Source organism: Vanacampus margaritifer, chromosome 12, assembly GCF_051991255.1.
Source record: "Vanacampus margaritifer isolate UIUO_Vmar chromosome 12, RoL_Vmar_1.0, whole genome shotgun sequence".
Taxonomy (NCBI): domain Eukaryota; kingdom Metazoa; phylum Chordata; class Actinopteri; order Syngnathiformes; family Syngnathidae; genus Vanacampus; species Vanacampus margaritifer.
In genome coordinates, this window is record NC_135443.1 from 16073309 (window position 1) to 16091398 (window position 18090).

Below are 18090 nucleotides of genomic sequence, written 5' to 3' on the forward strand. Positions count from 1 at the left end.
ATGTATAACAGAATGCATGGTGTTCCACAGGGTTCAATTCTGGGGCCTCTACTGTTTTCATTGTATCTTTTGCCTCTGGGTTCCATCTTTAGAAAACAGTGGTGGTTTTGAAGGTGCTCTATAAGTTATAGAGTTGAGTGTCCTAACTGCAGGATTTGCAATGCCAAATTCAAATCCAATTATAGTCCAGCACAACTACAATCTAGCAAACCTAAAGGAACATTTCCTTAAGCTGCATGGAGATGAGGAATACAAGAACACAACGCTTTTTGAATTCAAGGTGACGAGAGACAGATTTGATGAAACAGCTACTCTCCGCTTTAATTGTTTTCACTAGTAAACCCTATACCTGCAGTATGTCTTGAATTTAAAAAAATATATATCAAAAAAAGAATGGTCCTGTGATAAGCATATTGTGAACTGCTAGCCACATTCATATTACCTGTAATATTTTTGCCTTTTCTTATTATACTATTTGGTCTTTGGTAGGGCTTCCACTGATGTTGTTGGAAACTCCAGTGTAAATCTCAGTAGGCACAGTTTGAGTGTTTACAGTCTTGGCTGCACATGAGAGGCTTTGCATTGCATTGCACCAGAGGGGTACAAAGCTTAAATACATACAGTGGTAGTATTTACTGGCCCCCGCTAGCCAGACAGGCCATCTGTCCTCAAACATCTACAAAAGACCGCAACAAAACACAAATGCAGGTGTAGCACACATACAGTACATCGTCCGTATTTGCGACTCACATAGTTGGCTTGATAAGTGGGCTGCTTCCCAGGCGAAATGAAGGCAGGTCTTCTGTGACTGTCCCCTTCCGGTGAAGAAACTTTTCTGTGAGATCAAATCCTGCAAAAGAGGATTGTGGAGGAAGGCATGTCATTAGATTTTAATGTGTTATATGCATTGCAGAATATCTCATTCTCTACATACCTGTGATTTCTAGGGTTTCATCTAAGCTATCAGAAAACCTGAGTACCTCGACATTCAGTAGGGGACAGGAGTGATCTGAAGGAAGACAAAACAAAACAATGACAAGAGCAGGTTTTTCAAATTGGGCATGTTTGGATGATTTGAATTTAATGTTAAACATGTCTCCTGCTGTGACTGCAGATTGGATGGTGTCTCCAAAAGTTTCCCAGATAAAGTCGCTGGGTATTTTGCTAGTCACTTTTTTTTTTTAACATAGTCACCGGAGGGTTTTTTAAATTGATATATATATATATATATATATATATATATATATATATATATATATATATATATGTAGCGGCAACGTTGCCAAGTTAGCAGCACTGCTGTGTGTATTAAACTCATTGGCAAAACAAATTAATGTTGATAATTAAGTTCTAATGGTGATGATGAATGTTTGAATTGGGCTCTATCACAATCTCATCACACACAAATTAAGCTTTTTCGTTCCATGTATTCATTGTGCTATAAGAGGAGTGACACGAATAGAAGATTTAAGTGATATGTCAATCCTATCATTTCTTCGCATAAAGTTTATATAAGACGCTAGTATTCACTTTTTTTCATGAATGTATTGTACAAACTCAAGGAGAAGGCAGGGGGACCACACAGGTATAAATAAAGTGGAATGTACTAATCATAAATAGAAGACAGGTGAGTGTGACCAAATGGTAGGAAACTAAACAAAACCAAGAAGTAAAACTAACAAGAACCAGCTGAGATAAACAAAACCATGATTGCAAAAACAAATAAACACTATGAACAGATTTTAACGAAAAATTGTGGGATAGCTGAATAGCTAAAATACTCCAGATTATTTGTACAAGTGTATAAATGTATGACATAAGAAAGAGCATAGAGTGACCACCAATGTGCTTACCTGGCCGTTCATTAACTGCCATTCCGAAAATGCAAGGAGTTAAGAGTACAGTCCAAAGAAAAGCAGTCCATCTTAGCAGGCAGGTCATGGCTGTGACGCAATAAAGCTGTTTCCTTGAAAACCTTAATAGAGGCACAATACACAATTTCATTTGAAACCCACTCTGCTTGACTTTGAAACAGTTTTCTATCATGCATCCACTTTTCTTGTGCTCTATCAATTATTCTCAAAGGCCTTCTTTTCATTTTAAAAGACAGTAATAAGTAATATGATTTTTGATGTAATTTTATTTTAACTGTCTGACTCCCAAAAGCCTGTCCGTGCATCAATGTCAAGTCCAATACAATTTGATCATTTACTTGTCTTACTATATTTAACAAAGAGAACAAATGATATGATGCGGAATGTACACTAGCATATGAGTATTCTTAAGTGATTGTTTCCATTCTCTGTTTGGATTCTTGTAGTGTTTAACTCAAGCTGTGAAAGCATTCAACTTGGCTGCACGAGCAGCATTAATCACAAGTGTTTTGATCCATGCGCTGTCAACAGTGGTGTGATGAAGAGCCTCACATGAAAGGAGTGAACCTAGAAGCCTCAAGTTGTGAGCATGTGGAGAAGCATGTGGCACAATAGCGTTGACATCGCTACGATGCCACACTGCGCAGAAAAGCAAAAGACAGCCTACAATAAAGTGGATTTTTTTTGGGGGGGGCGGAATTGTACTGAAACACTTTCAGGAACTGTTTTTCTTTGGCGTGCTGTTTTACTTGATATGAACAATTCTGAAGTTACTGACTGAAACATTTCTGATACAACAAAAACTCTTATCAGGCACCCTTACACTCAATCTAAGGGATGCATCAAAAATAAATGCATTTATAAAGATAATAATGCTAAGTTTGGATTGACACTGTCACAGTGGTGTTAATTCAACTTTACCTTTATCACTATGTGCAATTGTGCAGTGGTGTACTGCATAATAAAAGAAAAGCGATGCCTCATTATCTTTCCAATTCCCAATTCAAATAAAGGACCACTATTCCCAATCGCAATCACACCTGTCACAAATAACATTGTTTGGACCAATGGAAAGCCTGCACCTTCCCTATTAAAAGATCACAGCCAAGTTTTGGCTGCTGCTGCAAAGGCTGAAAGTGTCAAACTAGAATCCCACTCACTTTACTGGTTTCAAAATTATCTAGAACAACAACAATGCGTAACTCTTGGTAACCAAGGGCGTCCCACAAGGCTCAATACTGGGTCCTGCTCACTAGTTAGGCTGTATAAATAACATTGCATCCTTCAAGCACATCTTTGCACAGTCTTGTAATGGAACAAAGTACAAAATTGTTTCTATATTTGGGTAGAATTTACACGCATCTGTAAAAATATTTTTGGCATCTTTCATTTATACTCTCGTGCAAAATGTATGCTTTTACTCTCATTTAAATGTTAGGCAAGCCCCTTTGTCTATTTTTAAAAGTCCCTTACAAACACATGAATCTTGACTCAGCATGACTGCAGTGTGTTGAATGGTGTTTACTGCTTTTATGTTATTAATTTGATTAATGATAAGTGGCTCAGTGGTAGAGTGGTCATCTCCCAATTCAGAGATTGTGGGTTCGATCCTCAACACTTGTGACCATGTCAAAGTGTCCTTGAGCAAGGCACTGAACCCTAATTTGCTCCCATTGGACCTGGCAGCAGCTTCCCACTGGTGCGTGAATGGGTGGGTGTGAGGATTTGTAAAGCACTTTGGCCACTATGTGGTGTAGATATATATAAAATCATTTTTCTTTTAACTGTCTTTGTTTTTGTATGTCTGCTTTTACTCCATGCACACTTTGTATGTAGCGCTGGTTGTTTTAAAGTGCTCAATAAATGAAGTTGATTTGAGGTGTATCATATTATTTTCCTTAATGAGCTTTGTTACAACAAAATAAAATCTGAAGAATTGTTCATTGATGTAATGTCTGTACTGCAGAGCCCAAAGTGGATGAAAAGTTGTGCCTGTCCTGATGTGGTAGATAAACCAGCAGAGGGATGTAATGAAAATGAGATGCTGCTAATCAGTAGGTCATTATATGAGTGCATTGGTAATGTTTGTTTCTCTTTCTCTTTGTCATTTCTTCCATCTTGAGGCTAGCAGATGCCAGCATCCTATGATGGCCAGGCTAACTTTGTTCACGAACCAACATGCAGATCTTCAGCTACTCTGTTGGAGTGAACTAAATCAATAAAAACATGCTTGCTTTCATACTTTTACTTCCAATGTTTAAATAAATCTTATATCAGGAAATTAATGTTGATACTTAAATTGCACAACTAATGTTAGCTACTTTGGGACTTTTATTCAAGTAGTATTATACACAGTGACTTATGGTTATGGTCTGATAAGATAGGCCTAACTGTACTTTTACTCAAGTAACAAATGTACCAAATGCTGTGGTATGTTTGTCCATATCTAAAATTAAAACAGCTAATTTAGTAAAAACTATGCCTGAATATATTTTTGAAATTGGATTGTTTTAACAACTTTTCTTTGTCAAGCAGCTTACTGAGGCATGTGGTTAGCACAAGAGGTTCTGGGTTTGAATCCTGTCTATGTTGTGATTACGAATGTGAATGGTTGTTTGTCCATTTGTAGGTTGTAGCTCACACGTGACCCTGAACAAGATTGGCAGGATAGAAATTGGATGGTTGGACTTGTCATGGTTCATAGTATCATAAAAATTGAGATGTCTAGTGGGATACATTGTGATTCATTAGAAGGGATCATTTTTTATACAGCTCCCATTCTGGATCTCAGTAGGTCGCACTGGTGTTCCTATATGAGTCTAGAAGCATACTCTTTTTTTTTTATTCCTGAAGAATAACAGCAAATTTGGAAAACTTTCCTTTAATCTTTATCACAACAGATGTAAACCCTTAATTGAATTTAAGGGCAGGAGTAGCGCATCATGGTGTGTGAGTAAGTTTTGGAATTGGAGGGTCACAGTTTAAAATGAGAACGGCAACTCTAGTTGTTAGAAAGATGTTAGTCTGCTTCCTGACTACCGTCTAGGTGCCGTTAGGCAAGGCACCAACCTCATCACCCCTATAGTTCGAGATGTACAGCATGCTTTGTTCGCCCCTCTCGCTGACATTTTGCTTGCATGTGTAGGACCTGCTTCACACCGTGGTATGCAACACAATAATACAGCAGAGTGTGCATTCTAATGAGTATATTTACATTTAGAATAAAATCCAACCTGCTTTCAGCTGTGAAAGAAAGAGCACAGGAGGACTGAACTTGACCCAAAGAGACCACAATATACACCCACATTACACTGCAGCCTGACAGCATGGCACTTTTGGCCCATTGGCATGATGGCGCTCGGGGATGAAGTGACAACTTGAAGTCAAGCATGGGACAAGTAGCACTACAGAGGTATCGCGTTCCTTGTTTGTGTGAAGGCGTGATGTTATTCTCAACACACACAACCCTTACTTTAAGCAGAGCCCTGCACTTATGGATCATCAATGCACCATTCCAATATTTTGCCACTAAATGTTTTATGTGTTAATATTAATAAAGTGTTTAAACATAAAGTTACTGAGTTATATTCTGCCACTTTGGCTGTCTAGAACTTATTGGCAGCTCTCAATATTATATCACCTCTACACCCTCTAAGGCTGTTGACTTAATTGGGGGGGTTAGTGGTTCATTTCCTAATATAATCCGACATACGTAAATCCTATATTTATCTGCAACCAGGTATTGCCATCCAGCACATAGGCTACTTAAAAAAAAAAAGCCAAATTAACATTTTAGCGCAGCATTTCCGATTGAAAAAAAAATAAAGAAAAAGAGCTCATCAGATGAGGTAAGGTGTTGTGGTTCAAAGCGCAAACGTGGGCATACATTCAAATTTGTAAACCCTATTTTAGAAGTGTTAAGTACTTACAGTTCCGGTGAAAGTTTCCTCTAAGGCAGTAAAGAAGAAAAGGCAGAAAGCAGCGCATAATCCATGTAAGATAACGATCAGTCCGACTGCGGGTTTGAGGACTTGGAAATAAGTCACAGTGGGATCGCCTGCTGATAGAGCTCCTTATTAGTTACAACGAAGTGGCCCTCCCACTCCACTCTGTCACTCCATGCAGGAGACCTACAGCAAAACAAGCACACAACACAGACAACAAAACACAAGTCAGCCAAGTGTGCAAGCGCCCTGGTTGTCAGCGTCACCATCAATTAAATTTTCTCAAGCTATTTAAAATAAATGAATTTAAAAAAAAATTAAATTAAAAAGGGGTAAGATTTGATAATGGCAAGATGAGAAAAAGTGGATTATTGGAGATGTATAATTATTTATATTATTCATCTACTATAGCCATTATATAGTTAATTTATTATTATTTAATAGAAGGAAATAGGCTATATATATATATATATATATATATATATATATATATATATATATATATATATATATATATATATATATATATATATATATAATTTTTTGTTATTTATTTATAGCTCTTTGGATCACAGAACTGATTTGCTACAGTAGCCTAATTGCTAATCAATTACCCACTGTAAAAAAAAAGTGAATAAAACAGTTTAACCACTAACCTAGTCTTTCTCCAATATGCGTGTGACCTCAGAGAACATGTTTATTTATTTTTGCTGTACTTTAATAAAGTGTAATTGCATATCCACTACAGTAGGGGGCAGCGGCGCACTCATTGTCAGAGAGTTGCCATGGAACACAGTAACCCCGGGATTACACCGCATGCGTGAGCGTTGCGTCTCCGCTCCACTGCGTCTTGACTGCATGCTCCGGACACGTCAATTTTATGGACAAAACTCACCAACTGCGCACAGCTGCGGTCCGGCAGCTTTGTCGCCAACAACTTCCCGCCATGTCTCACGTGATCGCGCGAGATAATGTGGCATTAAAAACAACGACAAACACACAGAAAGTGCTCAACAGAGAAGCAGAAAGAGAGGTGGACTTTGATTGAATTTACTGTCCACTTCCACAGCTTCTACTATGATGTTCCTTGCAGCATCAATCTATAGGTTGTTCAAATAAAAACGTTGTGCCGTGCCATATATAATCCACCTCCATTATAAATCTCTCGTTCATGTTTGCTGCGGTGAATTAAGCGTTAAGCATTATGTTCGTTTTGCTGACATGTTTGCGAAATAGGATATGGCGGGTATTTTATTCTGAAAAGTAACTGGATTTTTTTTTATTTTGAAAATGTCTTCCTGTCCCGCTCGATGTGTTATGTGCTAGTTTGCCATTTGACGGATGCCGACGGATGCGTCGTCTGGCAAAAATAGAAAACGACGCAGCTGGTCCGCAGTCAATCCGCAGCGCATACGCAGCCGGTGTAATTTCAACAATATAGAATATAGAATGATAGATGGAATGGAAGCGAATCTGCTGCGCCAGTGGAGCGGAGCAGAAACGCAACGCACACGCATGTAATCCTGGGGTAATCCCAGAATTAGCTCCTCTGCAGACAATTTTATTGACAATTGATACTAAATTTAGTCCCAACGAAGGGTTTGGGGGGTTCGAAATATTTTCTTCTTCCCTTAGGAAAGGGGCGAAAAATAACTGAGAAGCACTGAGCTAGCCAGACAGTTTTATTAGGAAAGCTGTCATTCATACATCACCAGAATGTCACTCAGACCTCCGCCAAGGCCAAGTTACCACCACCACAACCCCCCAAAAATGTGGAGTGTCATATTTTATTTGTTTGTCCATCTCCATTCAGTGGAGGATGAAAAATGTTTACATCATCTAACGCCCCTACGATAACAGTCTGATACCTACACCTACTGACACCTATCAATGGGCTGTACCACTATCGGGGTTAATATCAGGGGTCTTTGAACACGACATACAATACACAGCAATGCTTTATCTTGATACAACCTTTAACAAAATCAGTTGCGCCTTTTACATAACAAATAGCCAATATTTGCGATAAGCATAACAACATTTTCATCAACGGTGGATTGTTTTTGATGAAGTTTTTTTTTGCTTTAAAAGCTATTAATCATTAATAAGTGGATGGCCCTTCTGCAAGACAGAGCTGTCAGCACTGGTGGACGATCATTTAAAATTTACAGCGACTGACGGAGAGGTGGGGGGATTCTTCTACAACTAATCGATTATCAAATTAGTTAATAATTATTTTTGATTATTGTTTAATCATTTATAGACATTGTTTAATTTAAAATGAAATTAAAATAAGTTTATGGTGCTGCTCTGGCGACCTTGGCTGGTGACAAATTCAAGGTGCATCCTGCCTTTCAAAGTCACCTGATATAGGCTCCAGCACACCCCTGACACTTGTAAGGATAAGCGGTGCTATAAATCAATGGATGGATGGATGTTTAAGGTGTGTTTACATTGCTGTTAAGGCTTTTAAGAAGGTGCTATCATTGTCTCCTTATATTTTTTTCAAACCAACATCTCAGATGTCACACACAAGTGTTCAGCCCCTATGCATGTGAATGTTTGTACAGTGTGTTTTAATGTTCCCTCTCTGTTCACGACACAGAGTAGTGAAATACATGGATTGAACAGGTTAAACAGAATATGTTTATAGTAGGATGCCCTAATTAAGATTTGTGAACAAAGCATGAAATATTCTGTATAAAGTTCAAAGTAGTTGCATTGGTTGTAACAATTATTTGGCATTTTTCCACAAAGAAAAATAAAGTTTTTCCCTGCTAGCAGTTTATTTATTGCTGAGTGACTTTTTAGGCTTGAAAGTATTCATTAGTTTGAAGAGAATTTCCACTTCTCACAGCAACATGTTTGGCATTAAACAATGTGATTTTGTCATCCAGATGAAAATGACCTTTTACATTTGATGAAAAAGGGGCCAAAAATCACTTTAATAGTGCCCGAGAGTGGAAAGTCGTTATTTTATAAGAGTAAGACTAAGATTAGTGTCACTGGGTGTTAGTTTTTTTTGGGGTAATAGACAGTTCATTGTCCACTGTGAAAAGTTGATAATAAAAATGAAAATGTGGAAACAGATGTTAACGTTTGACATCTTCTTGACATAAACTATTTAAGATGCAAAGTAATTTTTACTATACACCGAGTGATCTTATTGTGCTTTGTTGATGGTAGCTTGTGTACAATGCAGGGATGGGCGAGTACCAATACCAGGTATCGGTAACAGGCCGATCGATACCAGCCTTAATTAAGATATTGAATACTCATCGAGGCTTCTGATACCAGCCACCGATACTTAAGGCAAAACAGATCTGACGTCTAGTAAGTCACTATATTGCAGCAGTTTGCGTGTTAGATAAATGTATATTAATTATCCCATATTTAGTCTTTATTAATTGCAAAGCATTTATTCAACATTGTGAATTTATTCGACTGCAGTCACGAAGCTTCATCACAAGACAGGAACTGTGCCCTCATCACAAGACAAGTGGCCGGAACATTTTCATGGTTAAGAAGCTTTTAGTGTTAAGGAATGTTTGAAATGTTTGCATTGTTGCCCGTGTGTAGACTATATATGTAAATGATTGTCACATTGCTGCTGCGTATTTCCCCAAACTCCTCAGAGCAGTAATGTTCATGTGATAAGTCAACCCAATAAAAAGAGGAAGAACGACAGAATGTATCAGAATGGGCAGGAGATTGTGATCTGCACATCTCTGTTCATTCTCCTCGCGAGTAATAAGAATATATACCTCTTTTTTTCCTTTCGTGTCTGTTTATTCAATGTTCTAAATTGAATGAAGATGAATGAACCTGATACAATTTTTTGTCATTGTGGTCAATTAATTTTTTAAATATCAAAAGTACAAGTGATATGCTTGGTATCAGTGAGTACTCAAAGAGTAAATACTTGTAGTATTGGTCTGAAAACAACTGGCTTCAAACAACCCATTTAAAGAAATGTATGGGATATAATATACATGCAGTATACGGATTATTTCTTTTTTAAAGCATGTAATGGCTACCTAATTACTTTAAACCCTGAAATGAGCTAATTACTTCTATATATGAAAGGTTGAAGAATATGAATACAACATGAAAACAATTTAAACTAATCAAAATACATTAAAAATGGTTATTTCTTACATGTAGAGTGCATCAACCTTAGTGGACTTTGAGGTTAGTAAGTGCAGAGAAGAGGAAAATATGTTATTTACCCCCCCCCCCCCAAATGCAACATGATATCTTGGTCAAAATTGCTTTTGCATCATCTGAATATTGTTCAATTAAAATGCACACACATATTAGTCTTGAAGCATTGCAAGATACAAACAATTACCATTTTATTGTATTACATTTTAAACACAAATAAATCAGCAGGTGAGCAAAACTAATGAGAAACCATACACATTAACACTTACAGCAGGGGTGGCCAAGTTCGGTCCTCAAGAGCCACTATCTAACCTGTTTTCCATGTCTCCCTCCTTCAGCACAGCTGAATCTAATGATCAGCTCATCAGCAAGCTTTGCAGAAGCCTGATGACGATCCTGATTATAAATCAGGTGTGTTAGTGGAGAGAAACGTGGAAAACAGGCTGGATAGTGACTCTTGAGGACCCAACTTGACCATCCCTGACTTACAGTATACATGACTAAAATAAGTCTTAGTTTTACAGACTGATAGTGTTGGAACATATTGCAATATTACTTTGAATCCCACACTGACCCTGTTCTCATAAGAGTGTATAAATGTGCTTGTGTGGACCTGGAGATTATTATATTTGTACTAGATACGTTTGCATTCATTTCTTTAGCAAACATTGTGTGTTCATACAAAAAAGAAAAGAAAAAACACTCACACAATGTTTGCCTTCAATACAAATACACTCCATTCAGAGTCTTAACCATCCGAAGCACTTTTGTTGTAAGGCACCTGTCTTCATAATGCGTTGTTAATCTCCGTGCACACACAACCATTGATGAGCATCTGCTGGGATGAGATGAGGCATACACGTGTAGACATCGAAGACAAAAAAGATACAATTACGCATCGATTGGGCCCTCAGCTTCAGTACAATGGAGTCATCATGCAATATGACCACATAATAGAAGTGAAAGAAAGAAAGTCGATCTACGGCAAGCACTTCGAGAATAATTGCGAAAAATCTATCTATCTATCTATCTATCTATCTATCTATCTATCTATCTATCTATCTATCTATCTATCTATCTATCTATCTATCTATCTATCTATCTATCTATCTATCTATCATCCATCCATGCAGCTATCTATCTATCTATCTATCTATCTATCTATCTATCTATCTATCTATCTATCTATCTATCTATCTATCTATCTATCTATCTATCTATCTATCTATCTATCTATCTATCCATCTATCTATCTATCTATCTATCTATCTATCTATCTATCTATCTATCTATCTATCTATCTATCTATCTATCTATCTATCTATCTATCATGCAACAATTTAGTTTGCTTTATTGCCTTCATATCACTTTTGTAGATATCTTTGTGCCTTGCATTAGACTGGGCACACACCAGCCTTGGTCCAATCTGCGTATTCAGACATGCATTAAACAAAATTTATAAAGTGCACCTGAAAGAAGAGTAAAAACATGCAAAGGAAATTATACTTCCACTGTTTGATGGAGTAGGTGGTGCCATATATGAACAAGTTTCAGGTAATAATGCACCAACCATATTACCTGATACTGGAGTGTTTCTGCGAGTACAGTATAAAGTAAAACTTGTTTCCAGCTGGTCTTAAGTTAACGGTGCAATGACAGAACATTTGTAATGGTGTATAATATTTCTGCAGGCTTGCACTCTTGCATGCGAAATTTGAAGCTGACATGTGCACTCAGATTACAATCAACGTTCTGTCTGAAGGGGAAATATGCAAATTTGCTTTCTGACCAGTGATAGCAGACATGGAAAATGTGTTCAGCTTTAGGTTGTTGCAGCAGGAGACTTTATTTGAAAAGAGCTCAATATGAAGATCTCTATCAAAAAAACAAATACTGTAGTAGGCCCGCTGTGTGTATAACAAATGACCCAACTTTGTGAATATATTCTGAAAACATCCGTAGCATATCGCGCAAGCAAGCAAGCAAACAAACAAACAAATAAATAACTTTTTTCAGACGTAAAAGAAAAAACAAGCTTTTGTTAGATTTTTTTTTTTTACTCCAACTAGCTAAGTAAGTGGTATAAATGTTATTTATTCATAGTAGTTAAGTGACACATTACCCAAGCAAGCACAATATGGAGTATACTTTTTTTCTTTCAAAAACTTGCAAGTGTCTGTCACAGTGGCATCTATCTTTTGCTAAAGTCCCATCAGATTTGAGCCTCAGTTGTTTTTCTCTTTCTTTCATTTTTTTTCAGCATCTGTGTTGGCAGCTAGCTGGTCCATAATGATATAAAAAAAATGTGTGTGGGGGAGGGGGGGTAGAACATATTAGTGTAGCAATCTCTACACATAGTTAATATTATGTATTTTATTACGTTAAGTTTTTAATAAATACATACTTTAATAGATACATATTGATTTAGAAGTGTTCCAGATGACACAGATGGATGCTGCATTATATTATTTATTTGTACTTTTACTTTTACTATTTCTATTTGTACTCATATAAGTATGACGGTATTACATTCGTGTATCTATCTATTTATTTATTTTTTAAACATATTCAAAATAACAAGTATACAATGAAAGTTGTATACAATTGAACAAACACAAGCCAGGGGTACATACATAGGTTAAGTGAATTCAAAGAGTTTATAAGTTGTATAAGTTGTAACATCTGTTTCTCAACCCAATTAGAGAAAAACAAAGATTTAGTTTTGTACAATATATTTTTATTATTCAAAATCAGATATTTATGGGGTGAGAAGTTGTGCTTATAAATAAGGGACCATGCTAATAGAACTTGTTTGTGAAACATAGAGAGCTTTACTGGAAGTTTATCTATATTGTAGACACATCTTAAAATACAACTTAATCCATCAAACCTAGAATGTATGTAATGAGGAATAAAATTCCAAATAGAGACAGGATTTAAAAAAATGTTTTGCCCAATTAATTTTGAACGTATTGTTCAAAGTGGTGAAATCAAAAACATTGAGTCCACCATGTTCGTAGTCATTCATCAGTACACTTTTTCTAATATAATGGGTTTTGTTTTTCCATAGAAAATTAAAGAGCATTATTACATTCGTGTGTCACAATGACGAAAACACTGAACTGTCGCGCTTTAACATGAACGTCACGTTATGACGTCACTCAAACCACGTGGTTTTGTTATTGGAGGAAGTGAAGATGGCTGCTGAGTCTTTTCTATCCGAGTCGGCTGTCGGTTGGTCTATTTTCACCTTTATACTTTTGGTAAGCACTTGTGCCCTTGTGTCGTTGCACCACCACATTTGGAGTGAAAAAAAAGGTTGCTTTAGATAGTTTCGCGTCCTCTTAACTTGCTTGTTTAATCTGTTTTCGAGTCAACATGGCTACCGTTTTGTAACAAGACTACCGTCGCTTGGATTTACTAAAGCCAACGTTTTATCATTACTCACGTGGTGTAACGGTTACTATTATAGATGGAGAATGTACTAAGTCTACGTTCATATTAAAATGTGTAGTTTGGAGAGGTTTGTTTAAACAAGTAAACACAATGTTGCATATTACGCATTTGGAAAAATTTCATCGTGACGAAGGTTACGTCATTTTGTTTGGTCATAGCTTGCGTGTGAATTACGTTTATTAACACATTTGCACGTCTCTACTCATGCCAACTTCAACCTCTAAAAATGTTTGAACGATGGCCCAGATATGTTGGATTTTATGGACATTCCTCCCCGTCGGAACTCACTCCTATAAAAAAAAAACGGTGGATATTTTGCCGTGACCGGCAACTTGCCACCTAGCGCTATTTTGCCGTGAATCACGCGAGATCTACAAATACAAATTTTGCGCCATTGAATGGAATTTCTAGCCTGGCAATAGCGAGATTGATTTGTGCTTTACTCGAGGAAGTTCTCCACAATATCAATCTGGGACTGCTCCGCGTTGAATTGCTCGGGAAATGCGGGGCATGCTGTACAAATTCAACACTTCGAGCTGATTGGACGAAGCAAATTGTGTGCACGTACCTAACTTTGTTTCGACCAATCACGGGAAAGGATGAACATGTCGTCACCGACATGCGACTGTTGTGACTAGCTGATATCATGGCGTTGAGTTTATGTTGTCGGTCTTGCAATGTTGATATGCGGATACAAGAGACTAATTTAGCAAGAACAGAATTAATTGCAGCGTCCACGCATTCGTCCACCGGTGTCGCCATGTTTGGTTTGTTTCTTCCCACGGCTTCGGCGCTTCTTGATTTCGTCACAGCTGCATATCCCGCCCCAGAATACAATGTCGCTCTGTGATTGGTCCGAACCGGTTCGGATCGGTGCAAATCCATGGGCGCGGTACAAGATGGATTCTCGGGAGTTTGTGAACTCACAAATACCGCAAGAATACATCTAGCAAGGTTAAGGGGAAACGGCCTAATGCCCATAAAATACAAACTATTAGAGCTAGTGTTCTGATATTTTCAGAAGTTGAATTAAAATATCTCAACACAAATTTTTGTAACAGTTGATCACAGTTTTATGACATTAATCAACATTAAGCTTTTTTACACTTACGTTAAGTGTTCTCGACTGCCCCAAAGTGAGTACAGTAGTGCTAAAATGAATGCCTTTAAAGTAGCTCAGCCGGCTTAAAGTGTATAATTAACCTCGGCTATTGGCTTAGCCAGAAATGGTATGGCTGCCATTAAAGCTACTACGCTTCCTTACAACACCACTCACTGCCCTCTATTTCAGCACCATCACAGATTGATTTGATTTGGATACAAAGCTAGCATTATCACCTGAAAAAACAAAACAAGCACAAGGGCTTAGGAATGCTTGTCTTTTAATTGATCCTGCCTAAGAGTGACAGCCCTTTATCTGAAGGGACTAGCTTCCTCGCTTCATACCGCATGTGTGTCTTGAATTTGACCTTGTCATTTGGGAATTTTTCCATTTGACTATATCACATGGGCGGCACGGTGGCTGACTGGTTAGCACGTCCGCCTCCCAGTGCTGAGGACGTGAGATCGAGTCCGGGCTTCGGCCTTCCTGGGTGGAGTTTGCATGTTCTCCCCGTGCTTGCGTGGGTTTTCTCCGGGTACTCCGGTTTCCTCCCACATTCCAAAAACATGCATGGCAGGTTGATTGGACACTCCAAATTGTCCATAGGTGTGATTGTGAGTATGATTGTTCGTCTCTGTGTGCCCTGCAATTGACTGGCAACCAGTTCAGGGTGTACCCCGCCTACTGCCCGAAGCCAGCTGGGATAGGCTCCAGCAACCCCCGCGACCCTTGTGAGGACAAGCGGTAAAAGAAAATGGATGGATGGACTATATCACATGCTGTTTTATTTGTAATAGTATTCTCAAATTCATCGACAAAATGATGACAGCAAATACAACCAAACAAGATTGATCCTGCTTCCCCCCCAATAAAAGTCCATTTTGTTTTACAGTGCTATTTTTCTGTGGCCATTCCATGGTCAAATTTCGCAAAAATCTCATCTTGTTCCGTTCTCGTGGACTCAATCTCGTGAGACATCTTGTCTCGTGGGATTTGTCTTGTCCCATGCCTAGTAAATATTAATGGCAATGAAGCAAATACATTGAATGAAATGTGTGTGTGTGTGTGTGTGTGTGTGTGTGTGTCCAAACTTTTGGCCTGTACTGTATGTGTATATTTGTCTTAATAGGCATGCCATTGTTTCGTATGACGTAAAAATTGACAGTGACTTAAGATATATTAACAAAACATTTTAGAAGATTGTCTGCAACAATCAGTGGCTGACACAACAGGTTGATTATTTTAAAAGAAGACGTTAAAAAAACAAATGCTTTGCTTTCATGTGAACATTTTCTTACGGTTTCTATGGGGAGAGTATTTGTCTCACACAAATATATCTGTGGTTTTCATGTGTTTTTCAAAATCCACAACTATATCTTTGATTTTCACATGTTTAATTCATAATTAAGTTTAACTTACATCATTAACATCACAGCTCAAGATGGCCAGAGCCTTTTCCACAGCTCTATACTGAATATACAGTGTTAACTGTGTTTTGTAATAGGATAAGGTGATAGAGGCTGTTCCCAGTATCCACTACGTGTTGCTAAATGGTAGCCAGCAGATCTACACGAACAACGTGATGCTTTTCAAACTCAGCAGTCTATCACTTATACTCCTCAGTAGGACACTTTCTCTTATTAAGTAGATGTGCGAACTTGTTAAAGCGGCAAACAACTATGCTTGATAAAAGTTGCTGATTAAACTTAGTTACTTACAACATAATCAAATCTAAACAGATCCCACACTTCAGAAACAGTGCATATATGTTGAAGATACTTGGTGCTAAAATGTTATATTTTGCTGCAAAAATATTGTTAATATTATTATTTAAACATATTGATTGTGTAATGGTACACATTGCTGGCCTTTATGCATTGAGTACATGGATTATAGTTTTTGTCCCATGTTTGGATAAATATTGCATTTGTAAGAACTGAAAAAAATATATATCTTGAATGCTAATGTTATGTTTAGCAGTTTGCATTATTAAATGTGACAAGTTACATTTATGTTGAATGCTGTATGTATTGATGCATATTTTATATTTTTGTTAAGGTCATCCTTGCTTTCTGTTGGGTCTACATCCGCAAATTTCAAAGTCGCCAGGAGAGTGAAGTTGTTTCAACCATCACAGCAATATGCGCACTGGCTATTGCGCTGATCACTTCTGCACTTCTTCCCGTGGATATATTCCTCGTCTCCTTCATGAAGTACCCAAATGGCACCTATAAGGTTGGTCTGTGTCTGCTATCTGCTCTTTTCTGCTAATTGCCTCTCTGAATTCTATCAAAGAAATTGGGTTTCCTTGGGCACTTTGTAAATAGCTTGTAATTTTCTTTCAGAACTAAGCGATATGGATTGTTTGTCTCGTCTTAAAGCTTAATACATTTCTTGGCTCATAAATTTTGTTACACTTGTGTTTGGAGACAGCGTGTTTGAAGACAACTTTTTTTTTTTAATAGCATGCCATTTGTTGTTTTGTGTGGGCTGGGGGAAACTTGTATTGTTGGACTGTGTTTGTTGTACAAGTACGCAACTCTTGAATAGTGACTGTTACCGATACCAAGTACCGATACCACTATTACTTGTATATTAAATTCCACCCCCCAAAAAAATTATAAAAATTGAGAACAGATCATTTAAAATACATATATTCCATATTTGCATTTTTCCTTAAAATTGCATTAAATCTTCTAATTTCGAGTAAAACGGCCACAAGAGGGCAATCAATATCCCAAGTACCGATATCTTTCAATACGGCTGGTATCAACACCGATACTGATACCTGTTTTAGTAGTTACCCATTTCTAAAAACAACAACAAAACAAAACAAAAAAAAAAAAAAACGGGTGCAAACCGTTGTGGAATCTCATCTACTAAAGGGACTCACCGCCCTTGATTGCATATGCTAAATTACTATGCAGATAATTTTTTTCACATTTGAATAATTTTACATTTGCAGTGGGACTTATCAACCTAAGAAGAATTGCAATGGCTGATTTTGGGTCTTTAAATACCGTGCAAAGCAAAAAACACTACACACAATACTTTCAAGACCTTTAAAAAAAAAAAATCCTCAAGTGGGTCGTTTTCTGCACGTTGTCTAAGTGTGTGTGTGTGTGTGTGTGTATATAATTTCAAAAATAAACTGATAAGGCTAGGGTTTGTCAGACAGATCTTTTAAAGATCTTTTTAATGCCAATCACTACGTGAAACAATTTAGGTGTAACAAAAATCACCATGATTGATAAATAAAGTAAAATGTTGAAATAATCTGAAGGCCTTTTTTTAGTACAGTAATTTAATACAAATGTAAAGTAATATAAATGTAGTAAAATACGGCAACTTAGGCTATATAATGTCAACTATTTTTGTACATTATTTCTATAATAGATGCCATGCATAGACAAAACAATCGAAAATGAATTGTTAAAATGCATAGTAAGGAACAAACAACACAGTTAGGAACCATTTGTGGTAGGGCTGGGCGATATGGCCCAAAATTAATATCACGGTATAAACGCTATAAACATGGTATAAACTGCAT

General features: G+C 37.2%; 2 protein-coding genes across 2 annotated transcripts in view; one reads left to right on the forward strand and one right to left on the reverse strand.

Annotated features, from left to right (window-relative positions):
* Nucleotides 1–5888, reverse strand: part of LOC144061943 (uncharacterized) — a 127797-nt gene extending 121909 nt beyond the window's left edge. Inside the window, exons 1-4 of the mRNA XM_077582896.1 lie at nucleotides 5804–5888; nucleotides 1854–1975; nucleotides 935–1009; nucleotides 751–850 (exon numbers count right to left, since the gene is read on the reverse strand). Of these exons, the coding sequence (XP_077439022.1) occupies nucleotides 751–850; nucleotides 935–1009; nucleotides 1854–1941 (263 nt within the window). The 5' untranslated portion in view covers nucleotides 1942–1975; nucleotides 5804–5888. The remainder of the gene's footprint in view (nucleotides 1–750; nucleotides 851–934; nucleotides 1010–1853; nucleotides 1976–5803) is intronic.
* A 7220-nt stretch (nucleotides 5889–13108) lies between these two features.
* The window catches only part of lmbrd1 (LMBR1 domain containing 1), a 48583-nt gene continuing 43601 nt past the window's right edge, over nucleotides 13109–18090 (forward strand). The window contains exons 1-2 of the mRNA XM_077582398.1: nucleotides 13109–13245; nucleotides 16599–16775. Of these exons, the coding sequence (XP_077438524.1) occupies nucleotides 13180–13245; nucleotides 16599–16775 (243 nt within the window). The 5' untranslated portion in view covers nucleotides 13109–13179. The remainder of the gene's footprint in view (nucleotides 13246–16598; nucleotides 16776–18090) is intronic.